Source organism: Babylonia areolata, chromosome 18 (genome assembly GCF_041734735.1).
Source record: "Babylonia areolata isolate BAREFJ2019XMU chromosome 18, ASM4173473v1, whole genome shotgun sequence".
NCBI lineage: Eukaryota > Metazoa > Mollusca > Gastropoda > Neogastropoda > Buccinidae > Babylonia > Babylonia areolata.
The window spans coordinates 72,189,307-72,209,342 of NC_134893.1; the positions used below are offsets into that span (position 1 = coordinate 72,189,307).

A 20,036-nucleotide genomic window follows, 5' to 3' on the forward strand; every position below is an offset into this window, starting at 1 on the left:
TGACCAAGCTGGCTGCCTATGGTTCAGAGTGACTGACTCGACGGCGTGTGGAGAGAGCAGAGTATTTGTCACGCTCGTGGCAGCTGACGCCACTTGACGAAACTACGGTCAAGAATTTACGAATTACTCCCCGGCAAGACAGATTGTCGTCTGCTGCTTTCATTGGGCATCCAGTGCGGCTCGCACTGTTTAATCTGTGCAAGACCAGTTTCAAAACGATGTTATGACAGATCTGTGTGTGTGTGTCGGTGATCAATTGGGAGGCAGAAGGGGGAGAGTGTGTTGTAGCCTGACTGAGAACGTATCCGGCCGTAAGTATGATTTATTTCACCAGTTTGGCGACTGTCCGGGTGATTAATTTGTGACCATAGCGTGTTGTTGTATTTATTTGATTAAGAATTTAGAGCAGAGAACGGTATTCCCTGAAGCGTGTTTATCAGAATTTGTTTGAAGAATATGCTCATTGTAACAGGTTTTGACCAATGCAACATTTTGTGTGGGCGTGGGTGTGTATTTGTTTATACCAGGTTTTTTTGTAAAGCGCCTGGAGACCTGTTGAGACATCAGGCGCTATTATGCTATATGAATACATAGCATTGGTAGTAGTACTAGTAGTAGTATATGAATCAGTGTTTTTAATAGTTCTAACAGCATGCACTAGCAAGCATACTAATTTCACATGCACAAACACACACACACACACTCTCTCTCTCTCTCTCGTTCGCTCGCTCTCTCTCTCACTCACTCACTCACCCACTCAAGCCATTCATACAAACACATTGACACTGTCACGGCTCGTGACGGTTTCTATGCATGTGTTCATGTGCAACTCTTTTCCATCCCTTCTCCCCCTTTCTCTCCCTCCCTCTCCTCTCTCTCTCTCCCTTCTCCCCCTCTTTCCATCCCTCTCCTTCACCCCCCTCTGTCCCCTTTCGTGCTTTTACACGTGCATATCTGAGGATATGTGTATGTCATGTCCCTTCTCCTGAACGGTTTGTGAACTCTGAGTCAGTTCAGAAGTCTATATGGTGGGGAGAGAAAGATTTCTCTGGGCTTTTGATGCCAAGCTCTGTCAAGAGACGGATCACCGTTCCAGCGAGGGAGCTGTTGGGTGTCGTCCTACAGAAGTAGTGGGGTGTGTGCGTTGTCACCCTCTTCTTTCTGTGTGTGTGGGGGTCTGTGTTTCACCCTGGGCAGCGGTGTGCCCATTTACCTGGTGACAGGTGAGGGAGTCTGTGTTTGTCTGCGTAATATTAAGGTAGTGTTGTGAATTGTGATATTGGTTGACGTTAAAGTCAGGTTTAGGTTACTTGCAAGGTCGGGGTGATGTTGTGTTTTTTAGTGGAAATTTTAAATCCAGCATTCTTTTATCTCTAAATATTCGGGAGAAATTAGTAAATTTGTGTTTGGGTGTATCATTTTGCCATAATTATATTCAGCTCGGATTGTTTCAGGTCTGTAATGGTGATTGTCTAATTGCAGTATGTAAATTTTCCCAAACATTTTTGGTGGGGATGGAAATGTGATGTAATTGTAATGTAGCCCGGCTGGTGCTGTTTATATTATTCGGAACTAGCATGATGGAAACTGAAATATATTATTGCCTTTTGTGGTTAGCGTAATGTATATTGCTTAAGGAAGAGATAAGTGGGGAGGGGAGGGGGGGGGGTAATGTACTCTTTTGCAATTAGTAAAAAAAGAACATAGTCAACAGAGCCAGCGAGGTGTTACAGGTTTTCCTGATTCCCTCCCTTCCGTGCCACTGCCTTCGACGGGTCTCCGGGACAAGCCTGGAATGGTCCTCGTCCCCCTTCTAACGTGTCACCCCGAAACTCCCTCACTCCTGTTCTCGTTCCCGCTCCCGCTTTCCCACTGTCCCTCTTGCCCGACCAGCTCCAGCCAGCAACTACCAGCGTGGTCCGTCTTTGGCTGTCAGCAAATGTCTGAACTCTGGCTTCGTGTTTGAGCAGAACTGGCGCTGCAGTTGACAGCAAATTGTATTGTGCAGTAGTTAGAGGTTATTTTTTGTGTGTGTGTGTGTGTGAGTAATGCTTGGGTTTGAGGCGTTCATTTATTTATGTATGTTGACATGACCATAGTAAAACGAGCTGAACTTTTCTGTGTCTCTGTGTTTGTGTTGTCGGGACGTTAGCTAGTCTGGGAAGGGGCGGGGGTTCATGGCCAGCCCCTTACGGGTTGTGACAGACACAAACACACATTTTCCCGGAAAAGAGGTCAGGGTTTGGGGTAGGTATGAAAAGAGCAGGTGATTTTTTTTTTCTTTTTCTTTTCAAAATTTTTTTTTTAAGAGCCAGTACATTCCTGTCTTCTGACTGATTTCTCAGGATGTCATTTTATATTTCTGCCCTCACATGACAAGCTGTAATTTCATCTCTTTCTCCTTCACTCCTTCCCCTAATCTTTCCATTACCTGTCCTTTACATGGCTTGTTTTGTTTGTTTTGGTTTTTTTGTTCTGTACTGGTCTGTCTTTTTTTGTTCTGTACTGGGCTGTTCTTTATGTCCCAAGAGACTGGGGAGCCATGTCACTGTGGAATCCACACTGCTGTCAGCAGAGAGTATATCACTGTAGTCTGGACACGCGTCTTTATTTCCCAGTTTTTAAGAACTAAAACGTTGCCCCCAAGAGAAGCCAAATAAAGCATGTATATATATATGTATGGACTGTACAGTTATGTGCTTGTATACATTTCAAGTCAGGTCAACTTTCTTATCTCTTAAGAGAAATTACCATTCTGTTGTGTAGATCACAATTCAAACAAGATGTAAAACACATGCAAATGTTTTAGCATTCAAAGAGGTCACATATGATAAAATAACACTGATATATTTCTTAAGAACATTTTACATTACATAAGATGTGAACAACATTGCTGGGTAATGGTGAGTTAGGGGTGTTAAACTGACCAAGACATCCAGCAGTGTGATCCTGTGTGTGCATGTGTGCATTCTTTTGAATGGTTGTATGTGTGACTGTGTGCATGCGCTTGTTAGTATCAAGTATGACAGCCCTATTTGGAGAGCTCACCCCTTGTAGCATGATGCATCAGAACTCTGCTGATTTGTGAGTCCACACACATCTGCTACTTTGGATAATTCAGATTTGGACCAATATGAATAAGTGATCAATGCAAATGTTTTCAAAGTAATATACTAATAAATCAGCTGTGGTGTCATGTCAGTGAGATACTGTCATCTAATGTGCCATTACTGTTAGATGTATTAAGATTGTTTATGTTGTCTTCTTCATACACCTCAGTTTCATGAAAACTTTCCCAAGTAAAGTGATAACGGTGGATGGATTTGTGGTGCAGTGTTATTTGTTTTTTGTTTTGCTTTTTGTTTTTGTTGTTGGTTTTGTTGTTTTTTCAAAGGCAGTATCAGAGTATGCTTGTCTTAAGTTATTCTCTGCTGAACCTCATATTTTGTTCCAGGTTTTTTGTGTGTGTTTTCTTGTTGTTGTTTTCCTTCTTCTTTTTTCTCTATGAGCTTACATTCTCCTCTAAGTTATCTGCTTGTTTTTCATGTTCGCTCTCTCTCTCTGTCTCTCTGTCTCTGTCTCTCTCTCTCTCTCTCTCTCTCTCCTGTTATGTCTTTTTCACCTCCCTCTTAGCTGCTCTATCTCTCTTTCTCGCTCTCTCTCTCTCTCTCTCTCTCTCTCTCCTGTTATGTCTTTTTCACCTCCCTCTTAGCTGCTCTATCTCTCTTTCTCGCTCTCTCTCTGTCTCTCTCTCTCTCTCTCTCTCTCTCTCTCTATTGCTGTCTCTTTCTCTCTCCAATCTATCTGTTTTGATCTCTTGTCTCTTTCTCTCTGTCTGTCCACTCTTGATCTGTCAGTCTCCCTCTCTCTCTGTGTGTCTCTCTTGATCTTGATCTCTCTCACTCCTGCCGTTTCCCCCTGAAGGCCTTGTTAACCAGGTGGGTGTCTTGGCCAGTTGGACACCCCTGCCCATTAGTGACTCACCCTCAGCCAGGGATGCAGTTCGGTCATGAGTTCAAGGAAGGACACTGTCCAATTTATTTCCCTCTCACAGGCTGCTGGTCTTCCCTCCCTCCATCCCCCACAGCCTCTGGGCTGTTCCTTTGTCCTCCCCCATCCATCACACACTTCATCACTGGATGTGGTGAGATAATGATGGGTGGATTAGATTAGTTGTTTATGTGTACATGGGTGAGCTGGAGCATTAGCATTTAGAGTTATCGTTTTTTGTGAATCTTTATGTATTTTTCTGTGTTTATTTACATCTTTGTTATGTATTTATTTATTTATTCATTCATACATTTATAGTTGTTTGTAACTGTGTTTTAAATTACATTGAAGTGACACCTCATCACTGCCAGCCAGTTAAATGTATAAAGAAATGCATCAGGTACAAATAAGTCATCCATTAGATATGTAATGTATATTGTATCTGTATGCAAGTCATTGGTTAGTATTGCAGGTAAATATTTCCTGATTAATGTTTGCTCCTTAGTCACCTTTGGCGCTTTATCCAATTCTCTCTCTCTCTCTCTCTCTCTCTCTTTTATTTTTTTTTTTTTTTTTTAACTTCTGTTGATGTGTATAGAATCCATCTCTTCAGCAATTTGTTGTTGCTCTCATAGACTTTGTATTTCACCACTTTTATCTTATGTACCACTTCTGTCTGCATTTTATCCAGTGAAGGCAGATTGCCACTATCACACCCGTGACTTGTGTGGGTGACCTGTTACAGCAAAAAATAAAAGTAAATGATTGTGATCTTGATCAGACATGATGTGTCCAGGAACGTGAGAGTGACTGGATCTGTTACTAATTATCCACACTGAGATCATATCCACTGATCGTATTAACCCATCCCCACACGAAATATATATATATATAAACCATACCTTCATAGTTTTGCAACTAATAGTAAATAGGTGTGGGTAATTCCCGTCTTGTTCACTGCTGTGTTGGAGAGGCCTTTGAACGTATGATTTTGGTTATGTTAAGGTGATGTCTCTCTTGTTCATTGCTGATTTGAACTTAGGGATAAATAGAAATGCCTTTGGATACAGGAATGATTTTCATTATGTTAAGGTAATTTCTCACATGTTCATTGCTAACTGGAACTTAGACAAATAAATTAAAGCCTTTGGATGGATGATTTTCTTTATGTATTCAGGTAATCTGTCTTGTTCGTTGCTAATTTGAACTCATGATTAAATGAAAAGTCCTTTGATGTATGGTTGTTTCTTATATGTAATTGTTATCTTAAAAAAAAAAGTTCTTTCTTTTTTGGTGAAATAGGATTTACTGTGTGTAAAACAACTTACTGCCTTTGGCACTACATGTTTCTTTTGATAATGGGATCAGTTGTTATGTATACTATACATGATCAATAATGATCATTGTCTGATGGTAGTTTTGAACTTTTAAGCAATCCACTTGTATAATTTCCTTACACTATGATTTATTAATGCATTCACACACATGCGTGCGCACACGCACGCACACGCACACACGCACACACACACACACACACAAATGCATTGCATGCACACCCATTAGGATGTAAGAATGTCACATGTTTGTCTTTGGTTTGAGGCCTGCTCTCTCTCATACATGCACACACATACACGTGTATGCTTGCAGTTCTGTTCTTTGTTTTCTGTTTGTCCATCTGTCTCCTCTCATGTTCTCTTTCCCTTGTGGTCATGCTTCGTATTTTGAATTTAAGTCAGAAAGCAAAATAAATATTCATAATGCCGTGAGCAGTACTGTTAGTGTATTTGGAATTGTATGTTCAGATTTTATACAGTTGATAGGAAAATAAGCAGAAAGTAAATGAAATACTTTATTTTAATTTATGTCTTGATATAGCAAGTAAAATTATGTCCAAGGTGTTGCATCAGATATAAACCAGCTGTTGACATCTTTTTGTCTTTAATCTTACAGTTGAAAATGATAGGGAGGAGAATGGGGTGGTTGTGGAAACGTTATGTTGGAAAAACAACTCCCATTGGTTCAGGATAGGAAGGAGAATGGGGTGGTTGTGGGAACGTTATGTTGGAAAAACAACTCCCATTGATTCAGACTTGTGCCCTGGGAACACTCATCAATGTTGGATGAGGAGCAGATGTCTGACCGATGTGTAAACCCAGTGTGCTGGTCAGGCCATGGGAGCCTACCCTAGGTTTGTGTTAAGGCAAAAAAACAATTTTCACCAAGCAGATGTGGTACAGGTCTCAGTGCAACTAAAACTAGTGGAGTGATGGCCTAGAGGTTACGTGTCTGCCTAGAAAGCGAGAGAATCTGAGCGCACTGGTTCGAATCACACCAGCAGTTGCCAGTATTTTCTCCCCTCCACTAGACCTTGAGTGGTGGTCTGGACACAAGTCATTCGGATGAGACGATAAACTGAGGTCTCATGTGCAACATGCATTTAGTACTTGTAAAAGAACCCACGGCAACAAAAGGGTTGTCCCTGGCAAAATTCTGTAGGAAAATCCGCTTCGATAGGAAAACAAGTCAACATGCAGATGGGGGGAAAAAAAAGGGTGGCGCTCTCAGTGTAGTGATGCGCTCTCCCTGGGGAGAGCAGCCCAAATTTCACACAGAGAAATCTGTTGTGACAAAAAGAGAAATACAAAAAATACTTGTGTTTGCAGATGATGTCGGGGACAGATGACGACATGCTTGGACCCAGTGGAGCTGCCACACTGCCCCCACATATGGCTGCTGTCGTCTCTCCAAGGACTGTTAACTGACACATGCTGCTGTTCCAAAGGCTGACATCACTCCCTTCAGTGATGTGACAGTGCTGAATCTCCCCTTGAGCTGACTGGAGTGGTTTACTGTGTCTCAGTGATGCGTATTATTTTTGGTGCTGTTACATACACAAAAAATTGTTTTTATCGGAAAACCACACACTGTGTCTTGGTTTTATTTTTGTGTCGACAAAGAATAGATTCAGCTTTGGAAAAGAAGAAAAAGCTTGAGAGGAAAATTACGTATTCTGTTCATTAAAAGACAGAACAGATAAGGTATTCAACTCCTCATGTTGACAAGTTCATACTGTAGACAGACAGGTTAGCCTCCTGTTAAGACAGTGGTGCCGAAGAGGAGTACATTCAGGGATCAGCCATGGCCAGCAAGATCAAGGCGCTGCAGCAGTGGTGTCATCGCATGACGGATGGTTATCGCGACGTTCATGTCAAGGACTTCACTACCTCGTGGCGTAATGGTCTGGCTTTCTGTGCCATCATCCACCGCTTCCGTCCCGACCTCATGTAAGTGGCCTGAGTTTGGAAAATGTTTAAAAAATCATGCATGGTGTTCATTTGTTTCTAATCTTTTTTGCATTGTTCTGTTTTTAGCTGCCCAGCTTGCCCCCAAGAAATAGGTAGACACTATTATTTAGAAAAAGAAAAAAAATCTTTCAGTCAACCAAATATTTGATAATAAACCCATGGTATTGTTTCATGCACAGTATTATTTCAACAGACTTTTCAGGAAGTGTCTATTTCTGGCGCCAGTTGTTCAGCTATTGTTTTCTTGGAGATTATGGCTGACCTACATAATGATAATGGTTTACAGATGTGTACTTTTTAGCAAAATGTGCTCACACACACACACACACACGCACAAACTGGTTCTTATGGGGCTGGTTTCACATATGTTCCATATTGGGTAGACACAGCATTGATCCAAGTTGGTGAGACTGAGAATTGGTGAAGGTTTCTCTGATGTTGGTGTAAATAAGGTGGTAACCCATGCATTGTTCAAGTGTCAGAGAGGGCAGACCTTTCACAAATACAGGATGGGGGTGGTGGGGGTGGGGGGGACTGGAAAAGAAACAAAGGAATGGGGTTGGCAGGCTTTTATCACCCTGGAAACCACTTTGCACTTTAGTCCTGTCACCATAGCTGTTGTTGAGGTATTGGGGTTGGTGGTATTGAATTAGAATGGAGACTTTCCACATTCTTGCTGTAAATTAACGAATCTGAATCAAGACTTTCTACATTCTTGCTGTATCAAACCAGAATTTTCTACATTCTTGCTGCATCGAACCAAAATGGAGACTTTCCACATTCTTGCAGTATTGAATCAGAATGAAGACTTTCCACATTCTTGCAGTATTGAATCAGAATGGAGACTTTATACACTGTCTTGCAGTTTTGAGTCGGAACGGAGACTTACCACATTTATGCAGTATTGAATCAGAATGGAGACTTACTACATTTATGCAATATTGAATCAGAATACCCCAGAAATCAGAGTATGAATGCATACTCTGCGAAGTAAAAACAGTCACGAATACACGTAAAAGCCCACTTGTGTACATTATATGCATGTGAATATGGGAGTTGCAGCACATGAACGAAGGAGAAGAATCAGAATGGAGACTTACCACATTCCTGCAGTATTGAATTAGAATGGAGACTTTCAACATTCTTGCAGTATTGAATCAGCATGGAGACTTTCAACATTCTTGCTCAGCATTTTATTTCTAGCTCCCTCAACCCCTCCCCACCCCCCTCCCCCACCTTACTTGCCTGTTTCCCCCTTCTCCTTGTTATTGTTTCCTTTTTCTTTCTCTCGCTCTGTCTATGCTTTGTTTTTAAAGCAGGAAGTGAAAGGCTTCAGAGTTCAGTGCTGCTCAGTTCCATTGTTTTGGGTGGGTCGAGGTATTGTTGTAGGTGGTGTTCAAATTGTATGGGGGTTTCAGTCATATGTGTGAAACTGGTTTTGGATAGGGTACGTGCATGCACACATGTGCACACATGACATGTGCACACGCACGCGCGCGCACACACACACACACACACACACACACGTACGTGCACACACGTGCACACATGTGCATTTGTACATGCACAGACACAGAACTTTACAGAGTCAAACACATTCTCTCTCTCTCTCTCTCTCTCCCCCCCCCCCTCTCTCTCTCTCCCTCCCTCCCTCTCTCATGCACGCACACTCACACTCTCTCTCTCTCACTCTCTGTCTCTCTCTCATTCACTCACACACAAAAAACTAGCAGGAAACATAATGTGTCAACACATACTATGATACTGATGAAGTGCATAAATTCTCCAAGTTTAGGTCAGACCTGTTACTAGATTCTGATCAGCCATAACACAGGCACACATGTTATGAAGTTATGTTATGAAGTGAAGGAGAAAAGGACATGGTAGGGCAAGTCTGTGTGCTTGTTGATAAGAGTGTGTGGACAAATAGATGCACCCATGAAATGAATCGGACTCTTGTAAATATACTACCTGCTAATTCTTTAAAAGTCACCGTGAAACATTCTCATGTCCACAAAAAGATGATAGAAATTAATTATATTTCAACTAAACACTTGGATTTGGAATAAAAATATTTTTCAGAAATTACCTGAAATTGTGCCTGAACTGGTTCACTATTTTCAATACACCGTTGACTGTCTTATTCCAGGTATTCTAGGTGTTATGTATGTATCCAGTGCCCCACCACTCCACTGTCAGCTTTTTTGTTGTTGTTGTTTTTTGTGGGGGTTTTTTGTTAGTTTTGTTTGTTCAGTACACCCCTCCCCACTCCTTACCCACTGTCCACATCATTGTTTGAGTGTGTATACATGTGTGTGTTGAAGCAAATAAATGCTTATGTCAAAATCACCATGTAGTGAACAGACAGTAAACCAGCAAAAAGAAGACAGACGCATGAATCACCAGAGGGGCAGATTTAGTTCAACACATTTTCATTGCTCTTCTGCTCCCTACTCAGAGTACTCCCACCCACTGCACTCAGGTTATTCAGGTATTCATTCTCATGGCCGTTAACCTGTTGACAAAAGGTATGGAATGTTCAGGTGGGGCAGGAACCCATGCATTTGTTTATTGGTGAGCACAAGGTGTCAAAGGTAGAACTGATAAATGTGTGAAGGGGCCACCAGTTTGCTGCTTTTTTTTTGCTTTTTTTCTTTTTCAATCCATGCCAAGTCATAGTGTTTGCCCATCCCTTTCTGTTTCATGTGAGGGTGACTGGCTCCCACGTGCCTGGGTACATGTACTTGTATCGTGAGAACAGTGTGACCGTGCCTCAGCACCTCTCTATACTACAGTATAGTCTTTCCCTGCCTGTCTCTTTGTGTCTCCCTCCCTCTCTCCCTTCCCTGATCAATGAAAACAAAGTATGGCTGCATACATGTTGTAGACATGACGAAAACAAAGTATGGCTGCATACATGTTATATGTATGACGAAAACAAAATGTGGCTGCATACATGTTGTATACATGTATGTAAAACCCAGTAATAGACTTAGACATGCATGTATGAGAGATAGCAAGAGTTGTAGCCAACTAACACTGAGAAAAAAAATTTCTTTCTTTCTCGGTATTGTCCCTTTGCCACTCCTCCATTTTCCTTCTGGGTATGGCTGCTGGTTACTACACAAATGCACATGCCTGAATCAGTGAATGCATGTTTCTCCCTCTCAGTGTCAGAATTGTGTGTGCCTGAGGTGGCATTTTTTTTCTCTCTCCCAGTCACAGTACCACTCTGTCTCTCTGTGCAACATGATCTGTGTGTTGGGTCGATTTGTTGGTCAGGCATCTGCTCCCTTAAAAAAAAGGGGGGGGGGGGGGGAGTTGTATTATTTCTTAAGGAGATGTGGTGTAGTGATAAGAAACTCAAGGGAGAGCTGGACCATACAAGGTCTTCAGAGAAGAATATAGTATATACTGATATAGATTTGTCTTAATTTACCCTCTGATCTGTCAAGCATTTAAGAAAACCTTGGCATTTTGCCTCAGCTCCAATCCAATTCCACTGCACTCAGAAAATTTACAGATAGAACAGCAATTAAAAATATCCTGAGGGAGGAAAAAAAACAACCTGTGTTTCCTAGCAGGTGTGTAATTGAATCAGGTGAGAAAGGGGCAGGCCAGGTAATGAAGGCTGACAGCAGATCTGTCACCTGTCACATTGCATCACCACAGACATTCATACCTTGCTTCTTTCCTCATCTCCTTCGTCCCTTTAGGGCCCAGGACAAGGCCTGCCCAGCTGCGCTGAAAAGTCAGCGTCAGGACCCTGACGACTTGGGGGAAAGGTGTGGTTGGGGGGAAAGGTGTGGGTTTGTGAGGAGGGAAGGATTGGGGGTTGGTTAATAGGTTCTGTTGTCCATGTTAAATATGTTATCAAGGTTGAGATAGAATCTTAGCATTCTTGTATTTTATTCTTAGTCTAGATACTGAACAGATAGGCCTTGATTTGAAAATGCTGCCTCCTCCCCTTTAAAAATTTTTTTTTTTTATTAGCTCTTTCCTCTTTCCTGTTTCAATGTAAACCGTAATACTCAGTCATGTTTCATTCTCTTTTTTTTTTCTTCTTTTTTTTCCCCAGTTAAGGAACAACAGGTTGAACAGCAATCTAAAATTAGTCAAACATCTGAAGCGGGGGGGTGGGGGGTGGGTGTTAAAACCTGTGTGAAGTGCTCAGGTGTCTTAACATCAATCAGGTGAGACAGGGGCAGGACAGGTAATGAAGGCTGACTTCAGATTTGTCACCTGTCACATTGCATCACAACAGGAATTGGTACCTTGCTTCCTTCCTAATCTCTTTCCTCCCTGTAGGGCCCAGGACAACTGCCCAGCCACACTTTTTGGTTGGGAGGAGGGGGGAGAGACTGTGGGAAGGGGAAAGGTGGTGGTTGGGGGTAGTTGATAAGCTCTGTTGTCCACTTGGGCTACAACAGGAGGAAGGTGGCAGAATGGTTAAGACGCTCAGCTGCCAATACAGAGAGTCCGTGAGGGTGTGGGTTCGAATCCCGCTCTCGCCCTTTCTCCTAAGTTTGACTGGAAAATCAAACTGAGCGTCCAGTCTTTCGGATGAGACGATAAACCGAGGTCCCGTGTGCAGCACGCACTTGGCGCACTGAAAAAGAACCCATGGCAACGAGAGTGTTGTCCTCTGGCGAAATTACGTAAAATGAAATCCACTTTCATAGGTACACAAATATGTAAGCATGCACTCAAGGCCTGACTAAGCGCGTTGGGTTATGCTGCTGGTCAGGCATCTGCTCAACAGATGTGGTGTAGCGTGTATGGATTTGTCCGAACGCAGTGACGCCTCCTTGAGAAAGTGAAACTGAAACTGAAACTACAGCACTGACAGTGACATAATTATCAAGGCTGAGGTAGACCCTTATCAGCTTTCTTCTGACTTGGTGGACAAAACAAAGGGAAAGGCCTTGGTTTTAAAATGCTGCCCCTTTCTTTTAGACTTCACATTAACACTGTTGAATCATTAGCTAGCATTAAGAATCTGTCATATTTCCACATCTCTTTTTTCACTCTCTTGCTGATGTGTGTGTGTTTTTGGGGTTTTTTGTTGTTGTTGTTGTTGTTTTGCTGTTTTTTTTGTTGATACTTTTTTTTTCATTATCATTTATTTCAGAGCTTTGTCCAAGCTTTCAAGACTGAAGAACTGCCATTTGTTCAGTTGTTGTTGTTTTTTTTACCCGTATATTGTTATAGAATATTAGAAATAGACTGCACAAACCTTGCTTTAATTTTTCTTTATCATGTAATGATATATTTCCCTACCCATTTCTCTTTATTGATTAAGAAAAATATATTCATGAATGTGAATGTTGCCTCGTATTCATAGAATAGATCTTTTACTGATAATGAGTGTAGATAGCTATTTGTGACCATAAAAACTGGTCAATAAGAAATAAAATGTCTGTTCCAGAGACTATGATTCACTGTCGAAAGAGAATGTCTTTGACAACAACCATCTGGTAAGTTGTAATATGTTATATATATATGTCATTATATCAATATAAGTGAGAGCTGTATTATCAGTGGTTTCTCCAGTCAATGGGAAATCATTTACAGCTTAGTCTTTTGTGAAGGACTATGACTCTCAAACTAGGAGGCAAAATTGCACTGGCTCTTAGTGCTGCAGCCTTGTGGGCTAGTTGGCCTTTGGGAACCATCCCAACGCCGACTGTCCTAAAACCCTCTTGGCCAAGAGAGTGGGGATGTAACTTGGGCAAGACACTCTCCACTAAAATCAAATTCTTGCCCAAATAGTCGGAACAGCAATTGCCTCCTCTGCTGTTCTGATGGTCATAGTCAGGCACGACTATCATATATATACATGTATATATATATATATATATATATATATTGCTCAGCTGAAATCAAATGTTATTTCTTGGTTTGCATTCTGTGTTTTGTGAATTTCTTTTGAATAATTTGGACTATCTGATTGGTATTCCTTGCATCTAAAGTAAGCCTTTCGATGTTCCTATTAAACTGTTTTTTAAATGATTGTTCTGACAAATCTCACAATCACAGTGTTCTAACAGTCCAATGAAAACTATGTTATGAAAGGCCTTCACAGTGTCCTAACCGTCCAATGAAAACTAAAGTTATGACAGGCCTTCACAGTGTCCTAACCATCCAATGAAAACTATGTTATGACAGGCCTTCACAGTGTCCTAACCATCCAATGAAAATCAGTGTTATAACAGGCCTTCACAATGTCCTAAATGTCCAATGAAAACCATTGTGACAGGCTGTCTCATTGTCCAAACCGTCCAATGAAAATCAATGTTGTAACAGGCCTTCATTGTCCTAACGGTCCAGTGAAAATCACTGTCATAACAAGCCCTCACAGTGTCCTAACCATCCAGTGAAAACCATTGTTATGACAGGCCTTCACAGTGTCCTAACCGTCCAATGAAAATCAGTGTTATAACAGGCCTTCACAGTGTCCTAACCGTCCGTTGAAAACTATTGTTATGACAGGCCTTCACAGTGTCCTAACTATCCACTGAAAATCATTTTTACAACAGGCCTTCTCGATGTCTTAACCGTCAAAAAAAAAACCCATTGTGTCCTAACCATCCAATGAAATTCTTTACAACAGGCCTTCACGGTTGCGGAGCAGGAGCTGGACATCCCAGCCTTTCTGGAGGCAGCCGACATGGTGGCATTGAGAACTCCGGACAAGCTGAGTGTCATCACCTACGTGTCACAGTACTACAACAAACTGTGCAACCTGCCGCAGTGTAAGGACATCTGGACTGGCTTCCACTGTCATTATATGTCCCATTGCCACTGTCTTTGTGTATATTTTGAATAGTTTTGGCTCATATACAGAAAAAAAATGTATGTCACAACCCTAATGGTGTCAGTGTGTATGCATGTGTGTTTCTTTCTATAGGTGGTAATAGATTTTTTGTTTGCACAAACATTCAGAATCTTCATTTTGAAATGCCTGAATAGTTCTCTGCAATTAGAATAATTGGGGGTGAAGTCAGGAATCGGAATCATTGTTCATTTTCTTTCACAAAAACATATACTTTCTTCCTGTATCTCTTAGATATTTTGACTTAAAATTAATATATATTTTTTAACACTACATAATCAACTAAATTTTCTTGCAATGAGAAAGCACTTTAATTTTTTTTATTACTTTTTTAATTTACAAAAATTTCTGGCACTGAATGATTAAGTTTGCTGTGTCTAATTATGCTTTTGAGCTCAATTTACTCACATGAAAAATACATACATATATATATATAATTACACACATAAACTAAATCAACACTTTAAGTTGGTCTTCTATAATCGTTACACTATTATATTCAGGGCACCATAGCAAAATGGTTTGGGTGTTTTTATTCAGGACACCGTGGCAAAATGGTTTGGGTGTTTTTATTCAGGGCACCGTGGCAAAATGGTTTGGGTGTTTTTATTCAGGGCACCGTGGCAAAATGGTTTCAGTGTTTTTATTCAGGGCACCATGGCAAAATGGTTTGGGTGTTTTTATTCAGGGCACCATTGCAAAATGGTTTGGGTGTTTTTATTCAGGGCACCATGGCAAAATGGTTTGGGTGTTTTTATTCAGGGCACCATGGCAAAATGGTTTGGGTGGTTTTATTCAGGGCACCATGGCAAAATGGTATGGGTGTTTTTATTCAGGGCACCATGGCAAAATGGTTTGGGTGGTTTTATTCAGGGCACCGTGGCAAAATGGTTTGGGTGGTTTTATTCAGGGCACTGTGGCAAAATGGTTTGGGTGGTTTTATTCAGGGCACCATGGCAAAATGGTTTGGGTGTTTTTATTCAAGGCACCATGGCAAAATGGTTTCAGTGTTTTATTCAGGGCACCATGGCAAAATGGTTTGTGTTTTATTCAGGGCACCGTGACAAAATGGTTTGGGTGTTTTTATTCAGGGCACCATGGCAAAATGGTTTGGGTGGTTTTATTCAGGGCACCGTGGCAAAATGGTTTCAGTCTTTTTATTCAGGGCACCGTTGCAAAATGGTTTAGGTGTTTTTATTCAGGGCACCGTGGCAGAATGGTTTCAGTGTTTTTATTCAGGGCACCATGGCAGAATGGTTTGGGTTTTGGACTTATCCAGTGATCAGGATTCAATAACCCATTTTGGCATGGTGTTGTGACCTTGGAAGGCCTTTGACTCCAGTTTTCCTTGCTTCACCCACATGTAAATGGCTAACAGATGTCCTCCAGGGAAGGTTAAAACTGTGGAAGAAGATTGAGTCCCACCTTCCCTTACTGAGCCCCAGACACAGTGGATGTGAATTCACTGCCCTGATGGCTGTAAAACATTATGTCCCTTTTTTTAACCATTGACCATGTCAAGATCAGACAGGTAACACTCACAGCAGTTTAACTTATAAATTGCATGACATCTCGACAAGGTCAGACAGGTAATGGCATTTTCAGTTGCTGGTTGCATGAAAAGACCAGGCAGGTAATAGCAGCATCTTTGGGGGTTTTCTGTCCTGTCTTGTGTACTGTCTCCGTGGCATTACTCCCACATCACACATCTTGAGTTCCCCATACAGAGCCACACCCAGGTTTCGTTTGTCACAGTCCCAGTGCCTGCAGTCTACTGGTAATGGTTTCAATAGCTGGTTCCATGACAGGATCAGACAGAAGACAGCAGTTTGTTGCATGACCAGATCAGACAGGTAACAGCAGTTTCAGCTGCAATATATGACAGGTAACACACAGGTAACAGAAGTTTCCGTTGCCTGATGAGATGAGACAGGTAACAGCAGTATCAGGTGCTGATTGTGGTGTGTTGCAGTGGGAGGGCCGGGTGTGCAGGGAAAGAAGTCAACAACAGCAGCAGCAACAGCAGCACCTGCCCACGGCACAAAGAGACACCAGCCAGCAGAGCCACTTTCAGAGCCAGAGCCAAAGAAACAGCCTCCTGCCAAAAAGGTCAGCTTTCCTTGGAATGAGTTGGGGGTGTGTGCATGCATCTCTCTCTCTCTCTCTCTCTCTCTCTCTATCATCATCAGTGTGGGTTGTTATTATGTCCAGATGTTGAGTGTCACCATTTTTGTTTGTGTGGGGGTATGTCTATATATGTGTTGCATGTGTGCTTCCATTTGTGCTTAATAAAATGATGATGTTCCATCATGGTTCGAATTATATTCACTTCAATTATCTTCTATTCAGTTTAGACAAATGCATTTTTTTTAAAAACATATTTATTTGTTTTCAGTGTGTTTTATGTGTACTCCTTTGTGAAATGAAGGAATAACATTTTCAACATTTTTTTTTATTCGATAAGTTGTGTAATACTCTGGTATTTGGTTTGAACTAAATGAAGAAGGATCAGTGTGGCTCAGAATGCTGTAATGAGCATGGTCTGAGAGTGTGTTTATGACATTGTGGGTGTATGGTGTGCACATGACCATTCAGTGCCATGAAGTATGCATGTCTTTTCTCTCTCTCAGAAGTCTTTTTCTTTGTGTTGTCTGTCCCAGGACGCTGAGAGCACAGCCAAGGTGAAGACGCTGGGCGACAGGTGTGCCATCTGCAACAACAAGGTGTACCTGCTGGAGAGACATGTGGAGGACGGCAAACTCTACCACCGCTCCTGCTTCCGACACAGCGACCTCTCCCCTACAAACAAGGTCTACACGCGCTCCCCCTTCTTCTCCCCCAAGCTTCACGGTAACGACACCGCTGCAGCTTCTCCGGTGAAATCCAGTTCCTCAGAAGACAATGGACATTCAGGTGCTTTTGGCAAAACACTCGGCACCACTGACAAGCATGGTACTAAGAGGACTACAGACGATGATGGTAAGAAGTCTGAGGTGCGCAAATTCTTATTCTCCAAAGACACAGATGCCAAAAAAAAGTCAGACGATGACAAAGTTTCGACCAAAGTCTTGGAACGGGGCAGAGGGGATGTTTCTAACAACAAACAGCTTCAGCCAGATCGTTCAACTCCAACCTCTCACACACATTCCAGCATGGACTTTCTGTCTGGTAGTCAGGACGTGAACGATGTGAAATCTCAAAAGCGACAATTGCCACTCATTTTCCAGGCAGCTGGCTCTGCAGAGGAGGGTACTTCTGACAAAACAAAAAATGGTGCTTTGGACAAAACCTCACTGTTTTCCAGAAACAAACCCGCCTCAGACAGCAAAGGGGTGGAGAAAAGTTCAACCCCTGTGGCAAAACCTCGACAGAGTGGTGTAAAAGTGCTGACCAGTACACCTGAACCGAAGCAGGAAAAGGAGAAATTTCTTCCCAAAGCCAGCCCCAGGACCAGTGTTCTGAGTGCAGACATGGGTCAAAGGGCGGCGTCTGACCAAACAAAGTCCCCCACAGCTCTGAGGAGAGTTCCGGACAGGACGAAATCTCCGGTCAGAGAATCGTCCCCTCCTCCCCTGCCATCTTCCGCACCCCCACCAATGCTCAACGCCAGTTCTCCCAGACCGTCCCCCAGAAAGTCCGCCGCACTGTCAGCCAGTCAGGGTGAGGCGTCACACAAATCTTCGTCATCAGTATTACTCAGCACACAAAGCAACAACAGCGCACACTCCAAGCCTTCCCCACTGGTGACAACATCCAGCAGTGGCAGCACTTCACAGAGTAAGACTGGAAATGAGTTGTTGTCGACGTTCGGCACCAAAACCAGCGGCATGCGCGTTGAAGAGCCGATGGAAGTGGAAACGGCATTCAGCAAGGCACGCTCTCAGTACAGGGAGGAGCCAGTGGCCGTGATGGTGGTGCCCAGTGACACAGCTAAAGATCAGCAGGACAAGACAGCTCTGACGGGACTCTTGAAATCCCTGGCCAAGGTCAGAAACACCAATTCTTCAGCCTCTTCTGCCATCACAGCGTCGTCCCATACCTCAACACCCACCTCCACCTCAGTCTCTCGCCCCGCTGTGTCTGAGAGTTCTCCTGCAGGGCTGGTTTCCAGCAAGGTCAGTCTTGGACACACTGCAGGTGGTGACCAGAAATCAAAGTTGTCTTCAGTGGATAAGAATGAAGGTAAGAAGGGAAAAATGTCACAAACAGATGGACTTCTTAGTGAGTCAAAAGGGAAATCTCCCTTCTCTTTCCTTAAAACTGGAGACACCTCCAACAAAAGTGCAGAGTCAGAAAAGAAAACTCCTTCTGTGTCTTCTAACGTCAGCTCTGACAAACCTGTACCAGTCACAAAACTTGGTGAGACTGTGACCATCACACTGAACACAGGAAAAGGCAAAAACGAGGCCAGCATACCAGTGTCCTTAGCGTCAACTCCAAAGCAGAATGAGAAACCCTCAGAGCGTGTCCCCCTGTTTAAAAAGAAAGGAGATAACAAATTAGCGAACAGGAGAGACCGATCCAATGATTCCCCCCGAGACACGACAGGTGTTTCGTTAAGGGCTGGGGGAGCTGTGGGCACAAACAAAGAACGACCCAAATCTGCTGCTGACATTTTTGGTAGGAAAGAGCTGTCCACCCCGAAGCAGTCATCTTCCAGCACAGAGGCTTCTCAGCCCCCTCCCTTCACTCAGGTCAGACTGCGGGACTCCAGTAACTCAGCGCAGGACAGGAAGGAGCGGGCCAAGTCAGCAGGCAACATCTTTGACAGCGACATGGATTCCAAGCCATCATGGCAGCAGGAGGCACAGCGGAAAATGGCCAAGTACCGAGACAACGGTTTTGTTGACCCAGAGACCAAGAAAACTTTGGGTAAAAGTGATGAAACTGCCAAGACAGTTGACTCAGAGGCCAAGAAAACTGTGGGTAAAAGTACTGAAACTGCCAAGACAGTTGATTCAGACAAGAAAGCTGTGGGTAAAAGTACTGAAACTGCCAAGACAGTTGACTCAGACAAGAAAACTGTGGGTAAAAGTGCTGAAACTGTTAAGACAATGGATGTGAGTACAAAAGCAGTGGAAAAAGCTGGTTTTCAGAAAAAGGAGAAGAGTCCTAAAAAACACCCACCCCCTCGGCCACCACCTGTTCACACCCCTGTTTCTGGGGCTGGGCAGAAAGAGAAGGCATCCCGGGCCAAGTCACCGGAAGCAAAGAAGAAGGGTAAGGATGACAGGACCAGTGTGTTCCAACAGGACTCATCCCCATCACCCAGCCACCAACCGTCTCCAGAGGGTGCTGCCGCCGGTGAGAAAAAGAAGGAAAGAAGGCCGTCCCTCATGGGACAACTGAAGGGAATCCTGAAAAGTGGGAACAAAGACACAGCTGAAACAGAGCCTCCTCCAAAGCCAGAGAGGCAACTGAGAACCGATGACACAACACAGCCAGAAGCAATGGAAGCCCAGAAGACCACTGACTCGGTGAAACAAGGGGAGGTTACTGGGGCGAAGAAGAAGATCGCTGTGGGTGGTTTGAAGGACCCCAATCAGCACTCACCGCTCTCCTCCCCTCCACACACGCCACGCTCCAGCAAACCTCCAGCATTGCCCAGTGAACCGCCGCCGTCATCAGGGCGAAAGAGGATCACGGTGGACATTGATTTTGACTTTGACAAGAGCAGTTCTCTGGAAGTCTCGTATCAGCCCAAGTGGCCGGCCCCAGGAAAGGCCACTCCTCCTAGCAGACCTCCGCCTCCTCACAAGACAAGTGTGAGTTGTCTCTCTTTCTTTTCTTCTCTTTTTTTTTCTGTTCTTTCTTTTGTTGTTTTTCTTTCTGCAGTCTGTATGGAGGAACAAAGGCAGCAGAAATGGCAGCCTCTTTGGGTTGGCTGATTTATTTCTTATCTGACC

At 43.1% G+C, this 20,036-nt stretch overlaps 1 protein-coding gene across 6 annotated transcripts in view; it reads left to right on the forward strand.

Annotated features, from left to right (window-relative positions):
• The window catches only part of LOC143293055 (uncharacterized), a 46,117-nt gene that overhangs the window by 10,125 nt on the left and 15,956 nt on the right, over positions 1-20,036 (forward strand). For 5 of the 6 annotated variants that reach the window (XR_013056712.1, XM_076603925.1, XM_076603927.1 and 2 more), the window contains exons 2-6: positions 6,654-7,274; positions 12,724-12,772; positions 13,909-14,050; positions 16,103-16,239; positions 16,791-19,895. Coding sequence is in view for 5 of the 6 variants with exons in the window: in XM_076603925.1 (XP_076460040.1) it covers positions 7,129-7,274; positions 12,724-12,772; positions 13,909-14,050; positions 16,103-16,239; positions 16,791-19,895 (3,579 nt within the window). In the remaining variant the exon portion in view is untranslated. Of the gene's footprint in view, positions 1-61; positions 312-6,653; positions 7,275-12,723; positions 12,773-13,908; positions 14,051-16,102; positions 16,240-16,790; positions 19,896-20,036 lie in introns of those variants that run through there. The other variant, XM_076603926.1, reaches the window with a different exon arrangement.